At 48.1% G+C, this 27,563-nt stretch overlaps 1 protein-coding gene across 2 annotated transcripts in view; it reads right to left on the minus strand.

Moving 5' to 3' along the window:
• The window catches only part of KMT2A (lysine methyltransferase 2A), a 160,156-nt gene that overhangs the window by 105,755 nt on the left and 26,838 nt on the right, over positions 1–27,563 (minus strand). For both annotated transcript variants that reach the window (XM_069741274.1, XM_069741275.1), the window contains exons 7-26: positions 27,108–27,515; positions 19,011–19,084; positions 18,253–18,378; positions 18,019–18,132; positions 16,055–16,201; positions 8,765–8,860; positions 8,234–8,354; positions 7,890–8,003; positions 7,359–7,543; positions 7,057–7,230; positions 6,091–6,201; positions 5,203–5,276; positions 4,578–4,765; positions 4,205–4,311; positions 3,789–3,926; positions 3,518–3,676; positions 1,786–1,903; positions 1,489–1,567; positions 1,104–1,270; positions 615–791 (exon numbers count right to left, since the gene is read on the minus strand). In XM_069741274.1, the coding sequence (XP_069597375.1) occupies positions 615–791; positions 1,104–1,270; positions 1,489–1,567; positions 1,786–1,903; positions 3,518–3,676; positions 3,789–3,926; positions 4,205–4,311; positions 4,578–4,765; positions 5,203–5,276; positions 6,091–6,201; positions 7,057–7,230; positions 7,359–7,543; positions 7,890–8,003; positions 8,234–8,354; positions 8,765–8,860; positions 16,055–16,201; positions 18,019–18,132; positions 18,253–18,378; positions 19,011–19,084; positions 27,108–27,515 (2,877 nt within the window). The remainder of the gene's footprint in view (positions 1–614; positions 792–1,103; positions 1,271–1,488; positions 1,568–1,785; positions 1,904–3,517; positions 3,677–3,788; positions 3,927–4,204; positions 4,312–4,577; positions 4,766–5,202; positions 5,277–6,090; positions 6,202–7,056; positions 7,231–7,358; positions 7,544–7,889; positions 8,004–8,233; positions 8,355–8,764; positions 8,861–16,054; positions 16,202–18,018; positions 18,133–18,252; positions 18,379–19,010; positions 19,085–27,107; positions 27,516–27,563) is intronic.

Below are 27,563 nucleotides of genomic sequence, written 5' to 3' on the forward strand. Positions count from 1 at the left end.
ACACTGAGGAGCTGTCAGGCTTGGGAAGATTCAGCAGCACCAATATGGAGGGACATTGAGGAACTGTAAGGCTAGGTGGACGAAGGCTCAGCAGCAGATAGGAAATACAATGAGTAACTGTCAGGATAGGTGGACTAAAATTCACCAGCAGCAGTGAGGAGGGACACTGAGGAGCTGTCATTCAGGGTAGGTAGGTGGAGATTGAGTTAAAATTGCCTGAAGGATATCGCCATTCTGTCATGGATTTTCACAGCAAATACACTAGTCTCATCAGGATTATGATGTATTTAATAAAGCGTGGACGTTTTGTGAAATCTAGTTACAGATTAGCTTTTAATAATGCGAGCTACAATTTTTCGACAGACTAGGAGATAACTTGCGAAATGGTGGGGGGTTCAACTGCTGAGACCCCCACTGATTCAGATAACAGAGCTCTGAAATGTCCCTCAGAATGGAGCAACATCCGCACGTGTGTGACTATTCTATTCATTACCTATAGGACTGCTAGAGATAGAAGAGTACTGTGGTTTGTTATACTGTGGAGGTCCATAGACAATGAATGCAGCAGAAATGAGTAAGTGCCTCATAACGTTGTCTTGCATCAGGTCAAATACCTGCAGATGGAAGTGGACGAGGACCAGGAAAACGCTGATTAGAAGAGTATCTGTGAGTGCGGATCCTACCCACACCAGAGTGTCGGGAAGAGGTCCAGGTGCTGGAAGCTGAAGAGAGAAGTTCTGGAGAAGGGAGACCGACCTTATCGAGAGGTTTTACTTTCTGTGTGCTTGGCTCTAAAAAGAAGACAAAAGAAAAAGTCGATTTTTTTAACAAAGGGTGAACTCAGTCCGTTACCTGCCACCAACAGATCCCAGATACAAGGGAAGGAATAAGAGGATACAAGGGGGTAAAGAGGGGACCATGCAACTGCCGTGCCCACCTAGAGATCACATATAGTTGTCCACATCTTTATCGTCCCACCGACTTGGACAAGACATAAATCTATCAAGTTGTCAGATTTCCTTAGTCTGACATGTTGAAAAAGTTTATAGAGAAAGTGTTGCTATATATTTAATCGCTCTTTATTTTCGACCTCCGGGTCTTACCGTGCATTTCTTCGCGTGGAGGACTATGCGCGATGGTGCGGTTTTTTTCGTGGTGCACGGTGCTGTTGATATCCTTTTCGGCAGGAGGGGGCCGACACTCCAGGATTTTACACGTATAAACACAACGTTTCCGGGCGTCTGTCGTACTCCAGTACACTCGAGAACATCTGACGAAGGAAAACAAATTACTGGAAGCAACCGATGGGCAGAGCTCAGCAGCTCGGGATCATCGGTAATGATTACAGACGGCCATTTTTGGACCACAAGGACTTATACATATTGATTTTTATTATGATCCAGATCAAGGGCAAGCTGCACTGCAATGCAGTAAACCACTTTACAATATGCACGCAGGGGGAAAACAACGTGATAAAATGACACCTACTGATAACCAACGGGGAAAAGCTTCTCCTCGCAGTCAGATAAGTCACTGAGAATGCCGAGACAATCGATAGTCATGGAGCCTGTACGGATACAAAAACGATAGAAAAATGTAATTGTGGATACAAACTGGAGGAAATGAAGTGACTCGAAATCTCGGGATACCAATATAATGTTGATTATTTTCCTCGCTTATACAGCACCATCATATTCCACAGCGCTGTACAGACACCACTGTCCCTGTTGGGGCTCACAATCTACATTTCAGATAGTTTTTATTGAATTTTTTTAATACGCTCACCTATCATCACATGAATGTTGTCCGACTCCAGACCGTTCAAAAATTTCCTGCGCAAGTTAATCCCTTCGAAGTCGACAACCACTCGCCTGAAAACCTCAAAGTTGTTATCAGACAGGACCTGTAAAGAAGAAGCGTCTGCATTAATGAGTAATAGACCGGGGCAGATTGTGTGCACCCTTTCCATAGGAGGCCTCAATGTGCAATACCTTGTATTTCACATTGATGGACTTTTAACGGTCAATTACACATTTTCTTTTCTGCACTTAATGTCTGAATTATGTCGGGAGGTCTGAGTTTTATACAAACACTAAAAAGCGCCCCAAATGAATCCCAAAAGTGGCCTCGCACACAGTTAAACGGTGGTCCCAACATAAGGTGTGAAGGAACAAATTAAGAAAGATTCTCCATTTTGTGCTTTTTACTCCATTTTCTTGTTGCTTAAAGATAAATTATGTTATTTAATTAGGTAAAAGGTTATAGCTGCTATGAACTAAAGGCCCCTTCACATTAAGCGACGCTGCAGCGATACCGACAACGATCCGGATCGCTGCAGCGTCGCTGTTTGGTCGCTGGAGAGCTGTCACACAGACCGCTCTCCAGCGACCAACGATCCCGAGGTCCCCGGGTAACCAGGGTAAACATCGGGTTACTAAGCGCAGGGCCGCGCTTAGTAACCCGATGTTTACCCTGGTTACCAGCGTAAAAGTAAAAAAAAACAAACACTACATACTTACCTACCGCTGTTTGTCCCCGTCGCTCAGCTTCTCTGCACTCCTCCTGTACTGGCTGTGAGCACAGCAGCCGGAAAGCAGAGCGGTGACGTCACCGCTCTGCTTTCCGGCTGACCGACGCTCACAGCCAGTACAGGAGGAGTGCAGAGAAGCTGAGCGCCGGGGACAGACAGCGGTAGGTAAGTATGTAGTGTTTTTTTTTTTTTTTACTTTTACGCTGGTAACCAGGGTAAACATCGGGTTACTAAGCGCGGCCCTGCGCTTAGTTACCCGATGTTTACCCTGGTTACCAGTGAAGACATCGCTGGATCGGTGTCACACACACCGATCCAGCGATGTCCACGGGAGATCCAGCGACGAAATAAAGTTCTGGACTTTGTTCAGCGACCAACGATCTCCCAGCAGGGGCCTGATCGTTGGTCGCTGTCACACATAACGATTTCCTTAACGATATCGTTGCTACGTCACAAAAAGCAACGATATCGTTAACGATATCGTTATGTGTGAAGGTACCTTAACTTTATCTTGTTGTTCACAAGTCTGTTATTCAACTAGGCTATGGTTCATAATTGGTATAAAGACCTTGAGTGTTCTAACCAGATAAGAGACTCGGGGGTGTATCGCTATACAAGACTCTGAGGAACCTGTTGGTATGCTTTTTCTATGCCAAGAAGACACGACCATATCTGTAGTTTCTGGTTTTTCTGTATTCTGATGGGTTAAGAACTGTGAGCGTGTTCTTATGCTGATTGGTTGAAGTAAAATTTCTATGATTATGAAAAGCGATACACAATAAACGGGGGCTCAGAGATCTGCTCGATCCCCCATACAGAGACACACGTCTCCATCTGGTCATTTTCAGTTGCCAGCAACGCCCTGTAGATTAATTTGGAAATCACTGAGTTAACCGTGAAGGATCAATTTAGATCCTCCCGCAAAGAAAGGAAACTATCCAAACCCCATACATAGGTGTGATACTTTATACATGTGGCAGTACGCACCTCCCCTTTAATCAGGTCTCTGTGTTTCTGGCAGTAAACTTTCTTGTCCTCTAAAAACACGCAATTCTTAATCCTCGAGCACATGAAGTGGTAATTGCTGGTGCAGGATGACAAGCAGCAGCCGACGGTAGCACCGAGCTTCTGGCAATGTTCGCACCTCTGGAGTAACACACAAAAATAAAGAACAATTCATATCTTGTCCTTTGAATGACAGGGAGGACACCATGGAGGTGGAGGCATATCGAGTTCCCGCTCCTCTTTGTAACCTTACCAGTTGCTTTCCCCTGATCACTGCCATGTGGACATTTTTAAGGGAACCGTCATCATCCTCAAACACCTCCGCTGACCACAAGGCACAGTTTATATGCGCCCACTCATCCTGACCAATGTACAAAAGACGCCCAGCATCCTGTAAGGAGGGAAGAAAAAGAGAATTTCTGATTAGAGTTGGTGCAAATCGAATTTCAGGATTCGGTCCGGCGGCCACATTGGTAATCTGTGGCCGCCGGATGGGAAGCCCCGCCACCCATGGCTCTTTCTTTTGATTATCTTGGCTGGAATTATGTCACAAGAGCATCACACCGCCATCGATGTTGAGTCCAACTAATCAAAAGAGGAGCCATGGATCCCATCAGGTAACAGGAGTTATACTGGCCAAGTTCAGAAACCTTACACCAGGCGACTTACATTGGCATTGTCATCCCCATACTTGAGGCACAGGGCGCACTGACGATTGTCCTCCACACCAGGCGGAGGAGGCAGATCTGCGTTCTCGTCCCTGCTGTGATCTAATACTGTCGAAGGGAAAAAAAGCACAAAAAGGTCACATAAAAAGTCTAATCAAGTCAGAAATATAGTTAATGTGAACTAGAACGTAAGTTCCCTAAAAATTGGATGCAGCACCTTTATCAAATCTGCAATATCACAGACAATACCCGCGGATAAGTACAGTGCGCTTTTTGGAAGAAAGTAGCCATGTTTTCTCTTTAAAATTCCAAATTCTAAGACTTTTTTATTTTTATTTTACTGATCTTTAATAAAGTCTACTGATTTTACAAACCTGTTGATGGTGTAGTTGACTGTGCGGGAGGTGGGGACTCGGGGTCACCCGGAGATTTGGGTTTTGGAGCTGGTATGATCTTCTTCACTAGTGGGGGCTGGACCGCCAGGCTATTCTCCCTCTCCTGCCACTGGGCGTAATTGTGGTCTAGCGATGGTGGCAAAACGGCATTTGGTAACACGCTGCTACTGCATGACAAAATAAAAAGCATTATATTTCTACACGATATTAAAGGGGTTTTCAGGAAAGTTGTGTCCCCAGATGCAGATTTTATTTTTAAATAATGTCCTTTACTTACCCTCTCCAGGTCCGATGCCGAGTCTCCGATGCAGCCCCGTGTTTCTGTTACTGTCTACTGTGCTGACAGCGGCATGTTCACAGTGCTGCAGCCAGGCTCTGCCCAAGTAGGTAGCACGAGCTACTGAGCTCACTGATTAGTTGCAGCCCTGTCTACTGGACGTCAGCGCTGGACCCGGGGAGGGTGAGTAAAGGGGTTTGCTTTTTTATTTTTTTTAAACAAATTGCAGCTGGGAGTCTGGGATTTCTAAAACCAGAACACCCCATTCATTTATTACAATGTTTGACCCATGAAATGTGTAAGAATACTCAGACAAAAAAAACTTACTTGTTTGCTACTTTATTTGGTTCCCAAAATCTGGACTTCTTTACGCTGAACCACGGAAAAACACGCTCCATTTGCTAGAAAACAAGATATATAAATGTTCAACTGGTTAGGCTTGTGAGGGCTCCATAAATTCAGCGGCGGTCAAGTTGCCAGTCGACCACAGCAGAAATTACAATATACAATCACTAAAAGATAGGATATCTTTAAGTATTAGCCCTCCTTGCATCAGCTCTCCCAGAGGCAGCCCTCCCAACGCCAGCCCTCCCAGAACCAGTCGTCCCAGCGCGAGCCCTCCCAGCGCCAGCCCTCCCAGAATCAGCACTCCCACAACCAGCCCTCCCAGCGCCAGCCCTCCCACTGCCAGCCCTCCCAGAACCAGCCCACCCAGAACCAGCCCTCCCAGAACCAGCCCTCCCAGAACCAGCCCTCCCAGAACCAGCCCTCCCAGAACCAGCCCACCCAGAACCAGCCCACCCAGAACAAGCCCACCCAGAACAAGCCCTCCCAGAACCAGCCCTCCCAGAACCAGCCCTCCCAGAACCAGCCCTCCCAGAACCAGCCCACCCAGAACCAGCCCACCCAGAACAAGCCCACCCAGAACAAGCCCTCCCAGAACAAGCCCACCCAGAACAAGCCCTCCCAGAACAAGCCCTCCCAGAACTAGCCCTCCCCCAGAACTAGCCCTCCCAGAACAAGCCCTCCCAGAACCAGCCCTCCCAGAACCAGCCCTCCCAGAACCAGCCCTCCCAGAACCAGCCCTCCCAGAACCAGCCCTCCACTATGATTTTAGGCTGAAGGAGCTTCCAGAAATGAAATTGGCCCAGAGATCACACAAGGAGGCACAGCCATATCTCTCCACTGCCTTCTATTGTACTACAATGTTCTTACCTTTGTGAAGAAGGATTTCACCATGCTGTTGGCTTTCTTCAGCTCCGGCTGACCTCCATCTGCATTCATTGCTGCCTGGATGATCCTGACAATGTCATCACTCATCTCCAACTGCAAAAATGGAAATGGCTTGGACCAATTTACTAATAATTTATTACTTTGCAGAAAAAAAAAAGGAATGAGCCAAGTATGAGAATAATGAAAGGTAGCGATCGATAAAATGGGTTCTTGACAAGACAGATCCCACTGTGGACATTATTTTTTATTTGCTGCATCTGCTTCTCTGTGCAAACAATGCAGGCAAAAAACTGGGGGAGATTTCCTCCCGGAGGTCCGTTGAATTGAATGCTTAAAAAGAAAATTTAACAAATGGAGAAAATAAAAATGAAGTATCTTAGTACCAGCCCCCGAGGAACAGTTAGAGCCCACCCATGGAGTTTAGGCCTGAAGAAGGTCTTCAAAGAGCAACGCAGAAATGGGGTTTCTACCTCCTGTGATGAAAAAGGGGAGGAATTCTGCGGAGACTTCTCATTGACTGAGGTGAGGGGATGCATGAAGGTCAGCTGCATACAAAAGCCCAAGGGGTAAGCCACAAAAGGTATGGAAAACTTTGATGGCTTCGCCCGTGATCTGGAGATCGTCACCTCTACTGGTGTGAATGTGTTGGTGGCCAGAAGAAAGGAGAGGGCCCTTGGCAGGAGACATAATGAGATATGGGTTGGTCACCCCATAAGGAGCAAGGGGGAAAACAGAAAAAAAAAAGAACATGGAGGTTTTGGAGGAAGAGTAGAGAAAGAAGCCAGGAAAATAGGGAGCACCAAATCCTATGCAGCTTGAAAGCCAACAGGCACAAGCCATTCAACGCTGGTCTTCACCCTTCCGTGGGCCAACGTGGGTTTGTAAGTAAACTGTATAGTTTAAGTACAACTATTGGCATCGCCAGAAGGTGCAGATCTCTGAACTTACCACAGAAGTGTACCTCCCGAAATCCATCTTCTTCTTCACCCCGTCGAGGTCAGCGGGGGGCTGCTCATCCTGCTTGGCAACCTGAATGAGAACAGGAGGATCAGGTCCCTCAGGAGAGCTTCGGGAAGGCATGTTCTCTTCTGGCTCCGGATTTAAGTCAGGAGGTTTTGCTGACTGTGTACCAAAAAAAACAAAAAAAAAAAACTTGTGACAAACCACATCAAGTATGAATGTATACAGACGACGCGCTTATATACGGATCGTGAGGCCCCTTCTTGTAGAGATGATGGTGCCGTATTCACCTGTCTGTGCCGCACCAGGTGGCTAGAGGTCCGAGAGTTCAGCAGCGCCGTCAGGACGTATTTTAGAGACGCCTGTAGCTCGTTGGTCAGCGCCAGCCTCCACTCGGCGGGGTGGTGATCCGTGCAGTTTATGCACATGTAGGCAACACTCTCCGGGAGATTGGAAAGGATCTCGTACATTTCGTCTGAAGGAAACACAACAGGCACCGTACAGCATAAAGGCGGGACAAGAAGAGACGCAAATTAGCGTGTAACATACCGTCATAAATATGCCATAAATGCACGACACTGGAGAACGTTATTAAAAGTTACATTGGTAAAGATCCGAATTAAAAATCTAACATCGGAGTCACATGCAAATGAATTTAGAAGTGGACTGGGGGCGTGACATGCTTGATTCTTCCAAGTATATTGACACGCCCCTAATGCACTTCCAGTCTCATTTGCATATGGCTTCCACACCATGATTTTCTTCTACGTCAGCGCGCTTACCTCGCGAACACTGCAACTTGTGAAATGTCTTGCACTTACCCGTCAGGCTCTCACATTTTGAATGGACCCATCGATCACATTTTCCGCACTGCATCATCTTACTCTCATAGTCGTCATCGTCGTAGCACTTATTACACAGGGGGCAGAAGTTCCCTACAAGCAAAGAGTGAGCATCATCCTAACGCCACGCCATTTTCACAATAAAAGCGGATGGACTGTGCGCTCGCTCATCAGATAAACTATACACATAGTCAAGCGGACAAATTTCTAAAATGTCCTTTTTTCCCCCCTTTTTATCATTTTTTAAACACCTTGTAGAGATGTAACTTGTGCAATGAGAAGGCTGTAGTCTGCTTGGAAAAAGCAAAAAGTCACAATCTTACCTTTAGCAAATAGTTTGGCACAATCATGGCACAATGAGAAATCATGCGACCACTGTGCATCCCACCCTTTTCCGGGTGTAGTGGACCCGCAGCTCTTACATCGGACACATTTAGTGCAGATCTGGAAGGAGAAAATTGCACCCAGTGAGGAGGCGATACCAACAATTTGAGACCTTGGGCTCTGATCACACGTCCAGCAGTTTTCGGATCAGTTTTGGGATCATAAAACCAGGACTAAATCGTTCCAGTACTAGAGCCTTTTATTAGTATGGGAGCAGAAGTGTCATAAGTTTTTTGATCGACCATTTTCCATCCATCTTTAGTGCCTTCACTACATTTTTTTCTCCGCCAAACAAACGAATAGCAAGGGACTATTTTCTAACCCTTGGGTATTGCAAATTAGCCCCCACAGCAGTGAAGAAGACGCGCATATCTGACAGTCACATACAGAGCGCACGTTTCCCACCCACGGCTGAAATAGAAAGCCTTTATAGATCTAAGGAAAAAATAAATAAATAAACCCTGGCTCACCCAGACCCTCTTCTTCTTTGTGGGCTTGGTGGGGTAATTTGGTCCCAGGCACTCTGGGTGATAGCTGTTGCGGCACTTGTTACACTCCAGTAGTTGCTACAGACAAAACCAGCATAAAAAAAAAGGAAACAAAAAAACACAAGACATGATAAAACTACAAAGATGTAAGACAAGATACATATTCATTTGCGTGTTGATGGTATAAGCATTTAATAAACATCCATAGGAGGCGTCCTCTCGACTTTTGCGTTTATTATTTTAGAATTTTTCTGCTTTTTCTCTCTTGTGGGTGAAGAACAGGACTGACGTGGCCACAGAGGAGGCAAGCAGTGCTGACTTTTGAAACTATTCTACACTTTTCGCTACTTTGGCCCAGAATTCTTCCCTCCAGTGGAGTCTTTTCCAGGAGAGAGGTTATAATCCTCTTATACTTTTTGCCTCTTTTATGGGAATTTTTCTCCACTTCTCCTAACCCTACTTCTCTCCTGGCCAGGTTTTCTTTTGTTTGATGTTTCCTCTTTAGCATCCATCCTTTGGCCAAAGACTTCCATTGTGGGACTTGTCAGCCACAAAGCTTCTTCAATGCGCGTCGTTCCTCGCTCCTGAGAAATCCTCCCCGGCTCCCTCGTGCGCTTCGGTCCTTTCTTTTATGGGTTATGTTATGTGTTTTCTCAGCAGTGTCCCGTCACCAGCCTCATAACAACATCCTTCTCTTTCAAGGTCTAGTCTTTCACGAGCTGGAGATCTTATGGTTTCTCAGAAGGATTCATCACAACCATGGTAGAAATCCTTCTCCATCTTGTATTGGGGACATTTTTCTGTATCAAGTACAATCAGAGACTCTTTTCTCCTCTTTTCCTAATTCAATATTTCTTTTTCAGCAGCAGAAGTGAATCCTACAGCCTCCTCTCTTAAATTTACCTCTATCTGTGCAAGATGTAGTAAGACTCAGATTTACCCTTTACAAGCTGCTGTGTCCTCCTATTACCAGATTAACCCTTTATAAGCAGCTATGTCCATTTGCTTTAGCTCTTCAACAGAATACACAGGACATTTTATGTATAATAAATATATAATAAAAAAATTAGACTTCATGTTAAAGGGAAAGAAAGTTTTCACCCCATTTGTGTGTCAACGCTTATTGGGGTGCATTTGTGAAATGATTACCCACTTTTCTGAATCTGTTTAGGAAATAGGGATTTTTGTGTACTCACCGTAAAATCCTTTTCTCCGAGCCATTCATTGGGGAACACAGACCATGGGTGTATGCTGCTGCCACTAGGAGGCTGACACTAAGTGATACAAAGAAAGTTAGCTCCTCCCCTGCAGTATACATCCTCCTGCTGGCTCTGAGCTAATCAGTTTGGTGCAAAAGCAGTAGGAGATCAATAACAACATATGAGCGTGTAGCATGTCATATTATGAGAGTATAGCATGTCAGATTATAAAACAAGCATAAGCTAATAACAGGGTGGGAGCTGTGTCCCCCAATGAATGGCTCGGAGAAAAGTTTTACGGTGAGTACACAAAAATCCCTATTTCTCCTTCGCCTCATTGGGGGACACAGATCGTGGGACGTCCCAGAGCAGTCCCTGGGTGGGGACAACATCAGATCAGGCCCTGTGTAACCGCTACTTACAAATGCGCCACCGCGGCCTGCAGAGTCTGCCTGACCAGACTCACATCTGTGGAAGTGTGGGAATTATAGTGATTCAAGAATGCATGCGGACTGGACGAATCCGCAAGCTTGCAGGCGTGCTTTGCCGACACCTGGTGCCTAGAACCCACAATAGACAGATAGATAGGCTGACATCTAACATGGAAGGACTCCTGGATGGTGAAACGAATCCACCAGGCTAACATGGCCGATGAAACGGCTAAACCTTTCCTGTAAACGTCAGGAAGCCTTCCTGTTACCGTCAAGAAGCCCAAGATAAAGTGTCCAACCTTCGGAAGGAAGCCGTCCTCGAGACGTACCTACTCAAAGCACTCACTTCATCCAGAATATGGGGAACTCATTCCATTTTTTGGAGTGGTGCCGAAAGAGATGAGGGAAGAACGATGCCCTCATAACAGTGGTAATACAATACCACCTTGGTAACAATGGCCTGAGGACAAGCTTGCCTTGAAGGTAATAAGGAAAAAAAGTCTGAAAGAACAGAGCAGCTAGCTCTGTAAACTCATCAGGATGAGTATATCGCAGAGAAAAAAGACCGACCATCCCTGATAGTAAAGTCTGTTCAGATAAAGAAGGAGTCTACTGTAAGACTCCCAGGACCATTAAGGTCCCAATGATCTAACGGTATGCGATAGGGAAGACCTACGTGTGAAATCTCCTTGAGAGAAAGTCCCTACTTGCAGTTTTGTTGCAATAAGGCGGAAAGATACTAGCTCCGCAAACAAAAAACTGATGTGGTCAGTGCGGATCTCCAAGGATCACTGGGGCCCTTTCTGCTTCTGAAAGGCTTTTGGAAGTAGTGGAAGGGGAGTTATGGAAACCGGTAACACGGAAGAACCAGAGCATGCAGTGCGATGGCTCTTGGATCTCGAGGCCGAACCACGAACTCGAGTACATTGGCGTTCAGTCTGGACTCCATCCGATCTACAACTGGAGAGCTCCAGTGAAGGCAGATCTGATGGAAGACTTCCGGGTGAAGTTCCCACTCACTTGAGGCAGAACCCTGACGGCTGAATATGTTTGCCGCCCAGAGTTCTACTCCTGGGATATGTACTGCCGAGGTCACGAGTGATAGATCTCAGCCCATCAGAGAATGTGATGTACCTCGGTCATGGCACCTGACCGTGGGTACCTGCTAGATGATTGACGTATTGCCCAGCCGTGGCATTATCCAATTGAATTCGGATGGGGAGACACGCCACAAGGCAGTGAACCTGCTGTAAGACTACCGTTTGGATCTCCAGAGCAATGATCGGGAGAAGACTGGCATTGGTAGTTACTAATAACCATTGAACCGGGAGAAAGGCCCTGGATGAAGAAGGAGCTCAGAGACTATCGTCTGTTTGACTTGCTGTAAACAAGTGGAGTGAATAAAACTGCTTCCATTGTCATCACCATTTTTCCTCAGAACCCTTCTAGCAAATCAAATTAAATGAGGGGATGAGTGATCAAGTGCGTGAGCTCCCTGTTGAAGGGCCATGACCTTGTCTTGAGAGAGAATTACCATCTTTCTGGAAGTGTGCAGGATCATCCTCAAAAAGGATATCTGCTGACTGCTGGGCTGGAAATGAGGAGAACTTGTCTAAGTTTAGCTGCCAGCCCAGGTGAGAGGGTATCACAAGTGATATAGACTACTCAGCGTAGTCCTGGAAGGGCGGCTAGACAATCGACCAAACAGGGCAGGACGACCACGCCTCTAGCGTGCAAGAGGAACATGACAACCGCCATGACCCTTTTGAACACTCTGGGTGCGGTATCAAGGCCGAAGGACAAGGTAGTGACTTGAAAATGCTGTTCACGAATGGAAAAGCGAAGGAATTTTTGAAGAGGGGAAAAATAGGAATGTGAGGGTAAGCATCCCGAATGTCGATGGATGCCAGAAACTGCACCTTTTTCTGTTGAAGTAATGGCTGAGCGGAGGAACTCCATTTGAAGAAGGAGGACCTTGTCAAAGGTTGTTAGAAGTTTGAGGTCCAGGATCGGTCTTACTTTTCGTTCCCCTTTTTGGAACCAAGATCCCTTAGATCTATACTGTCCTGGACAACCCTTCCACTGCTGGTTGGGGCTGTAGGAAACATACGATCCTTTGTTAGTCTCCCGCTCAAAAGATTTAATTGGCCAGTTGTACTGTCTTCGGGAAAAGGTTACTGGTGTGAATTAAAGTAGTTAAGGTCTCCAGCCAGGAGACCATTGCTCTAGCAATTCATGCGGCGGCTAGGGAGGGTAGAGCGCTGAACCCGGAGCCGCAAGACGGGACGAACCATATTTGCTATCTGACAGTCCGTGGCAATTTTAATTGATGATACATCGGGCAGGGATACTGGTAGGTATACCACAGGAGATTCTACCCGGTTAATCTGCCAAGTGGCAGAATGCGCGGCTGCATCCAGCAGGTCATAGTCTCTTGCCATCGACGCTCTCTTTTGACGGTGCAGAGTTAAAAGTTAGGAACCCTCGATCCACCATCCTCTTAACAGGGAAGTGGAGAGGGATCATCCACCTTCTTGCATCATCTGCTAAATAGTGGTGATGCAGAGGGGGGAGCTCGGACGCCAAAAAGGCTAGGGAATACTGGTCATGTGCCTTTAAGACCAGGGAATACTGGTCATGTGCCTTTAAGACCAGGGAATACTGGTCATGCCATGTTGCAGAGCCGTTGTGCCCCTTTAATGCAAAGTCGTCGCCCCTGTGTGAGCCGGCCGGGTGGACCAAGATGGCCACCTGGAGTTGCAGAGGTGATAAAATCTTGCAGAGAGCGAGAAGCGCCAATTCGGGGGGTGGAGCCACAGGCATGATGTGGGCGGAGTCTTGAGACTTCCATGAATAGGCCCAAGCAGTGTCCTAAATCTCTGCAGCCGGCAGGAGCGATACCAGCGGTAGAAGTGAGGGACGTTGTAGTGGCCAAGAAAACTGAGCGCTTCCGTGCCAGGCGAGAAGCGCCAGAAAAGCGGGCAGAGTGCGCCCTACACATCGGCCGAAGCCGGGGGCTAAATTTTTGCAGCCGTGAGGAGCGTTACTTCAGGGAGGTGGGCCACAGGGAAGCCTGAGACTGCCTGTGAGCATGTGAATATCCCGCTGCAGAGGAGCTGAGAGCCAGCAGGAGGGTGTATACCGCAGGGGAGGAGCTGAGAGCAAGCAGGAGGGTGTATACTGCAGGGGAGGAGCCGAGAGCCAGCAGGAGGGTGTATACTGCAGAGGAGGAGCCGAGAGCCAGCAGGAGGGTGTATACCGCAGGGGAGGAGCCGAGAGCCAGCAGGAGGGTGTATACCGCAGGGGAGGAGCTGAGAGCCAGCAGGAGGGTGCATACTGCAGGGGAGGAGCTGAGAGCCAGCAGGAGGTGTATACTGCAGGGGAGGAGCTGAGAGCCAGCAGGAGGGTGTATACTGCAGGGGAGGAGCTGAGAGTCAGCAGGAGGGTGTATACTGCAGGGGAGGAGCTGAGAGCCAGCAGGGGGGTGTATACTGCAGGGGAGGAGCTGAGAGCCAGCAGGAGGGTGTATACTGCAGGGGAGGAGCTGAGAGCCAGCAGGAGGGTGTATACTGCAGGGGAGGAGCTGAGAGCCAGCAGGAGGGTGTATACTGCAGGGGAGGAGCTGAGAGCCAGCAGGAGGGTGTATACTGCAGGGGAGGAGCTGAGAGCCAGCAGGAGGGTGTATACTGCAGGGGAAGAGCTGAGAGCCAGCAGGAGGGTGTATACTGCAGGGGAGGAGCTGAGAGCCAGCAGGAGGGTGTATACTGCAGGGGAGGAGCTGAGAGCCAGCAGGAGGGTGTATACTGCAGGGGAGGAGCTGAGAGCCAGCAGGAGGGTGTATACTGCAGGGGAGGAGCTGAGAGCCAGCAGGAGGGTGTATACTGCAGGGGAGGAGCTGAGAGCCAGCAGGAGGTGTATACTGCAGGGGAGGAGCTGAGAGCCAGCAGGAGGGTGTATAATGCAGGGGAGGAGCTGAGAGCCAACAGGAGGGTGTATACTGCAGGGGAGGAGCTGAGAGCCAGCAGGAGGGTGTATACTGTGTTGTGAATTCTGTTGTCGGGCTCCCTCCTGTGGTCATGAATGGTACTTCGGCTGGTTCTGTCCATGGACTTCCTCTGGTGGGTGTTTCTGAGTTTCCTTCCACAGGTGATGAGGTTAATTCGTTAGTGGGCTGCTCTATTTAACTCCACTTAGATCTTTGCTCCATGCCACCTGTCAATGTTCCAGTATTGGTCTAGTTCACTCCTGGATCGTTCTTGTGACCTGTCTTCCCAGCAGAAGCTAAGTTCCAGCTTGTATTTCTTTGGTTTGCTATTTTTCTGTCCAGCTTGCTATTTTTATTGTTGTCTTGCTTGCTGGAAGCTCTGGGACGCAGAGGGAGCGCCTCCGCACCGTGAGTCGGTGCGGAGGGTCTATTTGCGCCCTTTGCGTGGTCTTTTTGTAGGTTTTTGTGCTGACCGCAAAGTAACCTTTCCTATCCTCTGTCTGTTCAGTAAGTCGGGCCTCACTTTGCTAAATCTATTTCATCTCTGTGTTTGTATTTTCATCTTTACTCACAGTCATTATACGTGGGGGGCTGCCTTTTCCTTTGGGGAATTTCTCTGAGGCAAGGTAGGCTTTATTTTTCTATCTTCAGGGCTAGCTAGTTCCTTAGGCTGTGCCGAGTTGCATAGGGAGCGTTAGGCGCAATCCACGGCTATTTCTAGTGTGTTTGATAGGATTAGGGATTGCGGTCAGCAGAGTTCCCACGTCCCAGAGCTCGTCCTTTATTATCAGTATCTATCTGGTCTTTCCGTGTGCTCTTAACCACCAGGTCCATTATTGTCCTGACCACCAGGTCATAACAATACTGCAGGGGAGGAGCTGAGAGCCAGCAGGAGGGTGTATACTGCAGGGGAGGAGCTGAGAGCCAGCAGGAGGGTGCATACTGCAGGGGAGGAGCTGAGAGCCAGCAGGAGGGTGTATACCGCAGGGGAGGAGCTGAGAGCCAGCAGGAGGGTGTATACCGCAGGGGAGGAGCTGAGAGCCAGCAGGAGGGAGTATACTGCAGGGGTGGAGCTGAGAGCCAGCAGGAGGGTGTATACTGCAGTGGAGGAGCTGAGAGCCAGCAGGAGGGTGTATACTGCAGGGGAGGAGCTGAGAGCCAGCAGGAGGGTGTATACTGCAGGGGAGGAGCTGAGAGCCAGCAGGAGGGTGTATACTGCAGGGGAGGAGCTGAGAGCCAGCAGGAGGGAGTATACTGCAGGGGAGGAGCTGAGAGCCAGCAGGAGGGTGTATAATGCAGGGAGGAGAGAACTTTCTTTGTATCACTTAGTGTCAGCCTCCTAGTGGCAGCAGCAGCATACACCACGGTCTGTGTCCCCCAATGAGGCGAAGGAGAAAATAAGTTAAATCGATTCCCCCATTGTATTCAGTGGTCGAGCGACTTGACAAAACAGGTGCACTGATGAGTCCATCCTATTTCCTGCAGATCTAAGTACAAGTCCTTGAGCCGTGCAGTCATTTTCTTAGTAGGAAGTTTTTCACGTAGAACTACTAAACAGTTTATTATAATAGTAAGTTAACCATAGGATTCTACATAAAGCAGTTTTTCTAACTTTAATCCCATACATGTAATCCTCAGGTCGCTGACATATACGTACCTTGTTGACCTGCTGCTGTCTACCACACACATGACAAAATTTGCAGTTTCGGCAACACCAATTCTCCAGTTGGTCCTCAGATGGCCTTTCCCTTTCTTCCAAGCAGAAGCGGTGAAAAGGCTCACAACAAACTTGGCAGAACACAAACTTATAGATGTAATTAAAAAAAAAAAAGAAAAACACTTAGACCAGTTAAAGTTGACTTTAATAAATTCTCATCTAGTTAAAGCAGATCTGTCACCAGATTTAACAATGCAAGCTGCATATATTTATTTATTAGATCTTAGACCTGATGAGGCTTGTGCACTTACTGTAAAAATCCATGCCAGAATGGCTGAATAATCCTGACATCAAGACGAACATTTTATATAGTCATAGAGAGAGAGCTCATGAGCTTAAGTGTATTCCAGTCAAATTCAATCCAGCCTGTAAATCAGATGCAGCTTGTACTTAGCAGTGTAAGATACCAGCAGCAGGGAGGAGGAACACTGAGGAGCCATCATAAGGCTAGATGGATGGAGATGCAACAGAAGGAAGGAGGGACACTGAGGAGCTGTCATCGGGCTAGGTGGGTGGAGAGTCAGGAGCAGGGAGGGGGGACACCGAGGAGCTGTCATCGGGCTAGGTGGGTGGAGAGTCAGGAGCAGGGAGGAGGGACACTGAGGAGCGGTCATCGGGCTAGGTGGGAGGAGAGTCAGGAGCAGGGAGGAGGGACACTGAGGAGCTGTCATCGGGCTAGGTGGGTGGAGAGTCAGGAGCAGGGAGGAGGGACACTGAGGAGCTGTCATCGGGCTAGGTGGGTGGAGAGTCAGGAGCAGGGAGGAGGGACACTGAGGAGCTGTCATCGGGCTAGGTGGGTGGAGAGTCAGGAGCAGGGAGGAGGGACACTGAGGAGCTGTCATCGGGCTAGGTGGGTGGAGAGTCAGGAGCAGGGAGGAGGGACACTGAAGAGCTGTATTCCAGTCAAATTCAATCCAGCCTGTAAATCAGATGCAGCTTGTACTTAGCAGTGTAAGATACCAGCAGCAGGGAGGAGGAACACTGAGGAGCCATCATAAGGCTAGATGGATGGAGATGCAACAGAAGGAAGGAGGGACACTGAGGAGCTGTCATCGGGCTAGGTGGGAGGAGAGTCAGGAGCAGGGAGGGGGGACACCGAGGAGCTGTCATCGGGCTAGGTGGGTGGAGAGTCAGGAGCAGGGAGGAGGGACACTGAGGAGCGGTCATCGGGCTAGGTGGGAGGAGAGTCAGGAGCAGGGAGGAGGGACACTGAGGAGCTGTCATCGGGCTAGGTGGGTGGAGAGTCAGGAGCAGGGAGGAGGGACACTGAGGAGCTGTCATCGGGCTAGGTGGGTGGAGAGTCAGGAGCAGGGAGGAGGGACACTGAGGAGCTGTCATCGGGCTAGGTGGGTGGAGAGTCAGGAGCAGGGAGGAGGGACACTGAGGAGCTGTCATCGGGCTAGGTGGGTGGAGAGTCAGGAGCAGGGAGGAGGGACACTGAAGAGCTGTAAAATCAAGTTTGGTGTGCCCAGATTCAGGAGCATGGGAAGGGACACTAATGAGGCTACATGGGCAGAGATCCCACAACTCCAGGGAGAGCCACTGAGGAAATGTCAGTCAGGTTAAGTTGGGTGTAGACTCACCCTAAACTTTCAAAAATGTTTACACGGTGAATCTGAGATAGAATTTCACAGTAAGTTCACCAGCCTCATCAGGTCTAAGAACTATTGAATAATATTAGCAGTTTGTATTGCAAACTCAGAGCAATGTGCAGAATGTAGAAATAAACTGCACCAAATCTGACACAGCACAATTGTTAGTGCAACTCCCTAAACACATTGGACACATATTGTCCCTGGTGCAGGTTAATTCACAAAAAAAAGATAATAAATCTTCTAATTTTACAAATGTTTCTACTCTAGGAGTGAAATAAAAACTTAAAACAAAAAAATTAGAATTCTCACCTCCACATTCCCACTGCTGGCACAAAGGAAACAAACTACACGTGGGGTGATGGGTACGGTGGTCAGGATTCTTAGCCCACCCGTCTCCCATACATTTCCCGCTTCGCAATCCTCCTGTAATAGAAACACAGCAAATTAGGTCCCGAGTGAGGAAGTGACGGCGCCCTCTCTGCCGTATCACTACCTCTACCTGCAGGAAATCAGTATGAAAGGAGATCCAAGGTAATATCAAACCTTGAAATCTACACGGATCCTGTGCACGCCGTCGGAGAGAGGCTTCTGTCTGGATCCGTTGCCATTACACAGGGTGTTCAGAAGGTTAAAATTCAGGTCCGGCTTGCTGGGAGCTAGTGGTTTGTCCTGCAAAAGAACGGTGCTAAGCCTTTCAAGCTATATCAGGTATATTCTTGTTACTTTTTTTTTTTTTTTAAAGGGTGGATTGAAAATAGAAATACATTTCCAATCCTTTGCGTTTTGTATGAAACAAATGGGGAAAAAATAATATTTTTTGCAATCGAACCACAATAGTGACAAGTAATATGTGACGGTTTGAATAGTGTGGAGCATTGCTACAATAGTCCAGGATCCCTTGTAAAAAAAAAAAAAAAATGGACGGCTGCTGGACGGGGTTAATAATGTTGCATACCCGTTTTGTCTGGCATGTTGATGAGAGGATAGACTGCCTAAAAGATCTGATTGGCCACATCCATTCTGGACGATCAATTTCTTAAACGGGGTTGTCCATACTTAGCAAGCTGTTACCTATCCGTGGAAAACGCGATGACACTCTGAGGGTCCCTGAGGTCCTGAATGGAGCGATGGATGCGCTTTTTGCACTAATTGTCTGTGTGAAGGCCGGAGATGTAGGAGCGCTGTACCCGGACATCTCCGCCAATCCCACAGACAAATATTAAGCGACGCATTGTGCAAGCTGATAATTTTAGACAATTCTATGTACTTTGGCGCGGTATATCAACCTGTCCCAGGCTTACCTTTTCCTTAGATTTCGATCTCAGAAACACCCCTAGTCTGGCAGCCAGTTTCTTCTGCTTACTTTGCTCAATACCTAGAGAAAAATAAAAGTGTAAAAAAAATAAATAAGTAACAAAAACAAGTTCACGAATTTCCTCTACTAATGCAGAACACAGCACAGTACCAAATGCAAGAGAAAAAGGCAAACATGAATTATTGGGATCTGAGTGGTCGGTCAGTAAGGAGTGTAGGGCTTCAGTAGATCCTTCAAAGAGCCAGGGCCTAAGTTGTCCATGACTTTAAAAGAAATAGGGAAAGTTTTAAAAGTTATTGTCAATCTGTCAGGCAGCCAGTGCCGTGTGCAGAGGATTGGTGTCATTGGGGAATGTCATTAGTAACCTAGCTGCGGCGTTTTCAACTAAAATCTACACAGAAGTCATTTACTGTAGTCCAACCAGGGGGGTTAATGTCGTCCAGTAGTCATTCTCACGAGATCACACAGATGAAAACTTGCTGTGAGGTGCAGTAAGCCAGGCAGATTTCGGAGTGACTTATTAAGTACCAATGTATTTGCTAGCATTTTTTTAAAAAAGCCTAAATTTCTGCACAATACTCCTATAATCATGACAGGTATAAATAAAATGACACTTCAGATTTTCTTTGGAGAGTTAAGGAAAATCACATGCTTTTGTTTCTTGGCCCTCACAGCCACCGAATGAATCGTAGAAACTTTTAAGTGGGAGTTAGAACTTCTCCAACAGGAGGCAATGAGGCCATGTACCAACGTTAAAAGGTCTTCTGTTGGAACAATATGTTTAATTTTGGCAATGTTCCCAAGAAAGGAAAAATGAGCACTTAATAACAACTGACATTTGGATTTTGAATGACGGTTGAGACCCAAATTGTGTCCCTGATTTGCAATTTGAAAGGTTGTGTTTCTCAAGGATAGAGGCATCTGAGTTGATAGCTGCCATTATGTGGTTAGGCACTGACCTCTGACCAAAAGAACCTCAGTTTTGGCTGGCTCACATTCATCCAAGCTTAAAAATTTACTTGACGAAAAGGTGTTTTCTCCTACGCCTCATTGGGGGACACAGGACCATGGGTGTTATGCTGCTGCCACTAGGAGGACACTAAGTAATACAGAAAGAATAGCTCCTGCCCTGCAGTATACACCCTCCTGCTGGCTCCAAGTGACCCAGTTCTTGCTTAGTGTCTGTAGGAGGCACTTGGGTCTGTTTTCAGACCCCACCGTTTTTATTTTAATTTTTTACTTTTTATTCTATTTTTTCCCTTAACGGAGCGAATGGGGGCGACGGTTCCTTTCTAGGTTCCGATCTCCCCCGAATCATCAACAGGCAAGTACGTGGAGCGTCCCTCCTGTATCCTTTCCTGCAACGTTGGATGCCAGTCCTGAGCTCACCTTGCGGGCGACAGTTCCTTTGCGTTCCGATCTCCCCCCTCCATAGCAGGTGACCACATGGAGTAGACCTCCATCTACCTCTCCTGGAGCCAGGTGCATAGCCGGACATAAATATGTATGACGTCTGTGTAGGCCCCCTCTGCATCACCACTGATATACGCAAGGCGGCAGAAGCTCTCCACCCCCTCCCTGACTATGGCGATGGTGGATTGAGCACCGGCCCACTGCATCTACCGTGAGTACACTGCGGGGGCCGAGGCGCTGGGGGGTCCTGGTCCCCGAGGTATGGGAGGTCCGCACCTTAAAGTCCGGGTCCGTGGGTGGTCCGCAGTGCGGCAATTCATTCAGGGAGTGTGGCTTAAGAATGGCGCTAATAGCGGTCGCGGTGCTGCAGGCCGCAACCGTAAGTTTAAAATTTAGCCCCGGCTTTTCCCCTTCATACAGGCCGGAGTTTTGGCCACGTCCACCGCAGTTACTGCCGCCCACTCTTTCTGGCGCTTCTCGTTCCCTGAGAAGCGCTCTCACTTCCTGATCTCCGCGGCCATCTTGGTATACCCACAGGGCTGATGCTGCAGCCCTGCTCCAGCCTTTTCACTCACAGCCTTCAGGACTAGCGATTCCTGTGCATAACTCCCGTGGCATCACACTGCGGACCTCCCCTGGGGACTCAAGACACAGGACCATGGGTAAGCTCCAGACACAAAGCTTAACACTTCCACTTCCCCTGTTAGTAAGCGCTTTCCTCAAGGTTATGCTATGCCTCAATCAAAGCCTCAAAAAGTCTAGGAAAACCCACACTATGTTTTTTGCGGCATGTACCGCTCGTAAGGTGTCATTACCCCGGGGTCACAATACTGCATTGTGCACAGCATGTGAATCGGTGACAGCTCAGGAACCACCTGTTACGGATACCAAACCCAGAGAGCCTAGTCCCCCTGAGTGGGCTACCTCCCTTACTCTGTCTATGGCATCCCTGGCAAAAGCGTTAGAATCGTTCCGAGACCCTTCCTCTAACCAGGGGACTATTCCGGACGACGCTTCCGATAATCAGAACCCCTTGTACTCCAGGGGTCGTACCTTGCCAAGGAGCTCTCGCTCTTCCAGGAACAGGACTCATGCCATATCCTCAGACCATCACCGGGATTCGGGTTCTGAGAGATCCATTTCTCGCTCCCCTTCCATTGGGGCTAGTAGAGAACCTGTTTCAGAGGACGATTCTGATACGTCCCTAGATCAGGAATTTCAACACGATCAGGAGACTCTCGACTCTCTCATTGAGTCAGTGAATAAGGCTTTGAAGCTTGAGGAGGAACCTTTATCTAAAACGGATCATGCCGTGTCCTTTAAGAGGACCAAGCGAGCTCACAGAGTGTTCACCACTCTCCCGAATTTAAGGAAATCGTTGATTCTCACAAGATCCGTCCAGATAAACGATTCACAGGGCAGAAACCCATGGAGTCAAAATATTCCTTTGCCCAGGATCCAAGAAAAGATTGGTCGCAGTCTCCCCCGATCGCGCCTGGCTACTAAATCTGTTTTATCCTCCTCGGAGGGCGCCTCTATTAAAAGACCCAAACGATCGTCAGATCGACACTATAGCGCGTTCAGCCTTTGAAGCCTCAGCGGCTGCACTCTTCCCATCTTTTGCCGCTACGTGGATGGCTAAGGCTATGACCCACTGGGCTGAGGTCTTGTCTTCAGCGGTGCTGGATACCAATCTTCCCCCCAGGACAGCAGACCTCGCTACTCAGATGGCCAGAGTTGGAGATTTCGTAGTAACCGCATCCCTGGATGCCACTAACTGCGCTTCTCAAGCAGCAGCAAACGCCATCACCATCCGGAGGTCCTTATGGCTCAGGGACTGGCGTGCAGATTCTGTTTCCAAAAAGTCATTGACTTCTCTACCATATCAGAGCGGTTGCCTTTTTTGGCGAAAAGCTCGACCAATTGATTTCCCACGCCACTGGAGGGAAGAGCAAATTTCTTCCACAACCACAGGCACGGTCCCGATTTTTTTGTTACAACTCAAACTAGTCCACTACTTCCACATCTCCCGGTTCCGGCCGGGCACAATGTGCAGACAGAGGTTCCCAGGCCTCTTATACACCTTTCCCTTGATAGAGGGGCAGGCCTAGGCAGACGGGATCCAGAGGCTCCAGAACGGGCAGATCTTCCACACAATGACCCCCTGTGGTATCCGGGGGACACCCTCAAAGTAGGCGGCCGCCAGCTTTCCTTCAGTGCCGCGTGGCTCTAGGTTGTTCACGTCGAGTAGATCCGCGACTTAGTGTTCTCCGGATACAAGACAGACTTCTTATCTCGTTCTCCCAGTTCAAAAGCTTCAGAGTTCTTCCAAGCTATATGCTCTCTAAGTAAAGACGGACTTATTATTCCGGTCCCTCAAAGCAAACGGTTTCAAGGTTTTTATTCAAACCTCTTCATGGTTCCAAAGAAGGACGCTACAGTACAGCCCATAATGGACCTAAAACTGCTGAACACGTTCGTCAGGGTGCGACGGTTCCAGATGGAATCGCTTCGTTCTGTCATCGTCTCCATGGGAAAAGGCGAGTTCCTGGCATCTATAGACATCCAGGACCCGTACCTCCACATTCCTATTTTACCTTCCCACTAAAGGTTTCTTCGCTTCGCAGTTCAGGAACAACAGCTCTGCCATTCGGCCTCGCCATCACCCCTAGGGTACTCACAAAGGTCATGGCGGCTGCCGTGGCCATACTCCACTCCCGAAGAGTGGTGGTGCTACCTTATCTTGACGATCTCCTCACCAAAGGCCCATCTTTCCGCACCTGCAAGGAGGCCGTGAACATCACAATAGATTATCTTCCAACCCAGGCAAGAAAGAGTAACTTCAAAAAATCTTCCTCAGTACCGGCTCAGCGAATTTCCTCTCTAGGAATGATACTGGACTCGTCCCAGGGGTTGGTGCTTCTTCCCCCGGAAAAGATCTCAGCCTTACAGCGGGAAGCTCGGAAGCTCTTCCAATCGCATACTCACTCTCTGCGTTTCAGTATGAGAGTCCTCGGCAGGATGGTAGCAGCTATGGAGGCGGTTCCATTTGCCCAAATACACCTCCGTCCCTTACAGCATGCCCTCCTGGCCGTTTGGGACATGAACCCGTTCTCCCTCGACCGTCGGTTCTTCTTTCCCCAGCGAGTCAGACAGTTTCTCAGGTGGTGGACATTAAAGTCCTCCCTGAATCAGGGGAAGTTTTTTCCTCCAGTACATTGGCCAGTTGTGACAACAGATGCCAGTCTTCTAGACTGGGGAGTGGTGTTCTTACATCACACTGCTCAGCGCCGCTGGTCACTTCAGGATTCATGCCTTCTGGCCAACATCTTAGAATTTCGGGCGATCAGGTTAGCTCTTCTCCAATTCTATCCCTTCCTGGCGGGTCGTCCCATCAGGATGCAGTTCGACAATGCCACTGCAGTGGCATACATCAACCGACAAGGGGGAACCTGCAGCACGGCAGCCATGAACGAGGTAGGCTACATTCTCCGTTGGGCCGAGGAAAACCGCTCAATGTTTTCTGCGGTTCACATCCCGGAAGTGGACAATTGCGAGGCAGATTTCCTCAGTCGTCAAGGCCTGGACTCCAGGGAGTGGTCTCTCCGTCCGGAGATTTTCCACCACATCTGCTGTCGTTGGGGCTCCCCTGATGTGGATCTGATGGCCTCACGGCTAAATTCCAAGGTTCCCGACTTCATAGCTCGGTCCCACGATCCAGCAGCAATCGGGGCAGATGCACTCGTACTCCCGTGGTGTCATTTTCGGCTTCCGTACATATTTACCCCGCTCCCCTTACTGCCGAGAGTCATCAGGAAGATCAGAGCGGAGGGAGTACCGGAAATCCTGATTGCGCCAGATTGGCACACCGGGCGTGGTACGTGGAACTAGTTGCCGATGTTCCCTGGCAATTACCGAATCGCTCAGACCTCCTTTCACAGGGCCCCCATTTACCACCAGGACTCCGAGGCCCTGTGTTTGACGGCATGGCCGTTGAGTCCTGGGTTTCAACCCAGGCAGGTTTCTCTCTGGAAGGCATCTCTACCATGATCAGCGCTAGACAGCCTACTTCTATGCGCATTTATCATCGCACTTGGAAAACCTTCTTTCCCTGGTGCAACGACAGGGAACGTTCTCCTCTTGAATTTTCCATTCCTTCCATCCTCAAATTGTTACAAACGGGTTTGGACTTAGGTCTTGCCCTTAGTTCTCTGAAGGGGCAGTTTTCAGCCCTGTCCGTTCTGTTCCAACGCAGGATTGCTAACAGATTACAAGTGAAGACGTTCATTCAGGGAGTCTCCCATAGGGTGCCGCCCTATAAGATGCCGTTGGAACCATGGGACCTTAATCTGGTCCTCAGAGTCTTGCAAGAAGCTCTTTTCGAACCTCTACAGGAGGTTTCCCTGTCTTTTCTTTCAAGGAAGGTTGCGGTCACATTCATTAGACGAGTTTCAGAGCTGGCGGCTGTCTTGTCAAGTTTCCGTTCCTGAATTTTCATCTGGGTAGGGTGGTTTTGAGAATATCCCCTTCCTTTTTGCCAAAAGTTGTCTCATCCTTTCATCTCAATCAGGAGATTGTCTTAACGTCTCTCTGTCCGGTACCAGTACATTTCATCGAGAAGGCCCTCCACACACTGGATTTAGTGAGACCTCTCAAGAGAAACGTCTCGCGGACGGCGTCCTTCCGCAGGTCGGATGCCCTGTTTGTGCTCCAAGAAGGGCCAAGGAAGGGGTTTCCTGCTTCCAAGGCAACAATAGCAAAATGGATTTGTTCAGCTATTCAGGAGTCCTACCGAGTCAGAGGTCATTCTGTCCCAGCAGGGATTAAGGCTCGTTCCACTCGGTTAGTGGATGCGTCTTGGGCCATCCGGCACCAAGCTTCGGCAGCACAAGTTTGCAGAACTGCGACCTGGTCCAGTCTGCATACGTTTACAAAACATTGCCATATTCATTCTCAGGCCTCGGCAGATGTGACCGTCGGCAGATGAATTTTGCAGGCGGCTGTGCCGCATCTGTAACCTGTAGGTACAAGGAGCAATTACAGTTGATTGTTCCCCACCCAGGGACTGCCTTAGGACGTCCCATGGTCCTGTGTCCCCCAATGAGGCGTAGGAGAAATAGGGATTTTTGTGAACTCACCATAAAATCCTTTTCTCCGAGCCAATCATTGGGGGACACAGCACCCACCCTGTTAGCCTAACGGCTTTGGTTTTCTGTGTTGTCTTGGTTTTGACATAGTTCATCCTGGCTAAATGTTAAGCTCCTACTGCTTTGTTACCGAACTGGTTCACTTGGAGCAAGCAGGAGGGTGTATACTGCAGGAGAGGAGCTATTCTTTCTGTATTACTTAGTTTCCTCCTAGTGGCAGCAGCATAAGGCTAGGTTCACATTGTGCTAGGGGAGTCCGTCTAATGGACACGTTTTTAAGTAGTGAAAACGCAATGTAACGGACATTGTAACGCACCCATAGACCTGCATTGTCTGACGCATCGTGACTCATGCCTAAATTGGCATGCGTTTGCCACATTACTTTTTTTATGACGGACCTTGGAACGCGGCTTGTAGCGTTTTCGGGTCTGGTCAAGCTAATGCAAGACTAACGGAAGCGTCAATTCTGCCATTTAAGGCTATTGCAAACGCAGCCAGACGCGAATCATGCCAAATTTCCAAATAAAACCATACATTTGAATTGCGTTTGAGGGTGGTCCACGTGGTCATGCGACAGGAAATATGATTTCAGCCATTATTAGGAGGAGTGACACTACAACACATTTTCAACACGCCTGCAGCACAGTGTGAGTGTCTTGCAAGCAATCAGAGGCAATGTAAGTACAATTCTATGTATTATTATATATCTCTGTATGCATCATGTGAGTGTGTAGTGCACGTTGGAATGTGTGTGTACTAAAAATGTATTGTTTTGTTTGCACACAGATGTCGGATAGTCACACCCATGGTCCTGTGTCCCCCAATGATTGGCTCGAAGAAAAGGATTTTACGGAGAGTATACAAAAATCCCTATTTCTGCTCATCCAGCGGGTGATGTCCAGCCTGATTAATCTCACTGTATTATTGGGAGATTAACATTCCTAGGAACACTTGATCATAAATAGCCACTGCAAATCCACTATTACAATCTTGTAGTTTTCGGCCTCACTTTTTTGCTGCCAGCACTAGTCTTATGGAACAAACCTGTCATTATGGAATCTGTAAACATTAGAAATAATGGTCTACTACCTTACCCAACTCCCTTAGAACACAAGGGTGTATGCCATCTGGAATAAGCTTATAATGTGTTTCACTACGATCAACAGTTTAAAAAAAAAAATAACTAAAATAATTTAAACTTCACCAGTTCGACTAGTTCGGTCTGTCTATTGCATTACCTTACTCCCTTAGAGAATGGGGGTGTATGCTAAGTGTAATGCGCTACAAGCATAACTTCTGGTAAACTTAACCCACCAGTCTATGGAAGGAAAAAATGCCATTTCTTCCCCAAACTCAAAAAATCCTAATCTGGGAGTTTTTTGTGAATTAGTGTAGGCTATTACTTATCTTAACTCCCTTAGAGGACAGGGGTGGATGCTATCTGGATCATAAAGTTTATAATCAGCAAAGTTTTTTTTTTTAAATGACTTCAATACACATTGTTAATGGTAAACTTATCTCACCCGTCTCTAGAAGGACAAAAGGCTGTTTCTTCTTGGGCTCAGAAGAAGCTAATCTTGGGGCTTCTTTACGAGAGGGTGTTGCTGGTGGACTGGTTTGGACAGGGATCTGAGTGACTGGAGGCTGCGGGTAAAGTTGCTTTGAGACTTTTCGTGCAGCAGGAGACTGCTTGACCTCGTTGGTAAGTGCAGGTTGGTTCTCCTCCTCCGGTTTCTCCTCTACAACCTTCTTTGGAGGATCAGTCTTTTTTGGTGGCGGGGGAGGAGGAGTAAGGGGAGGTTCCTCTGTGACAGGAGATGGGGGAATGGTTTCTGGTGCTACAGTAGACTTGGAAACAGGTTCTAGTGAAGGTTTTACAGCAACAACCTCCTTTTCAGCCATTTTGGATTTCTTCTCTTTTCTTTTTGCCGCTTTAAAACAAATATATAATTCTTTTATAATATTATACATATTGTATT

This window comes from Ranitomeya imitator, chromosome 10 (assembly GCF_032444005.1).
Source record: "Ranitomeya imitator isolate aRanImi1 chromosome 10, aRanImi1.pri, whole genome shotgun sequence".
In the NCBI taxonomy this organism is placed as follows: domain Eukaryota; kingdom Metazoa; phylum Chordata; class Amphibia; order Anura; family Dendrobatidae; genus Ranitomeya; species Ranitomeya imitator.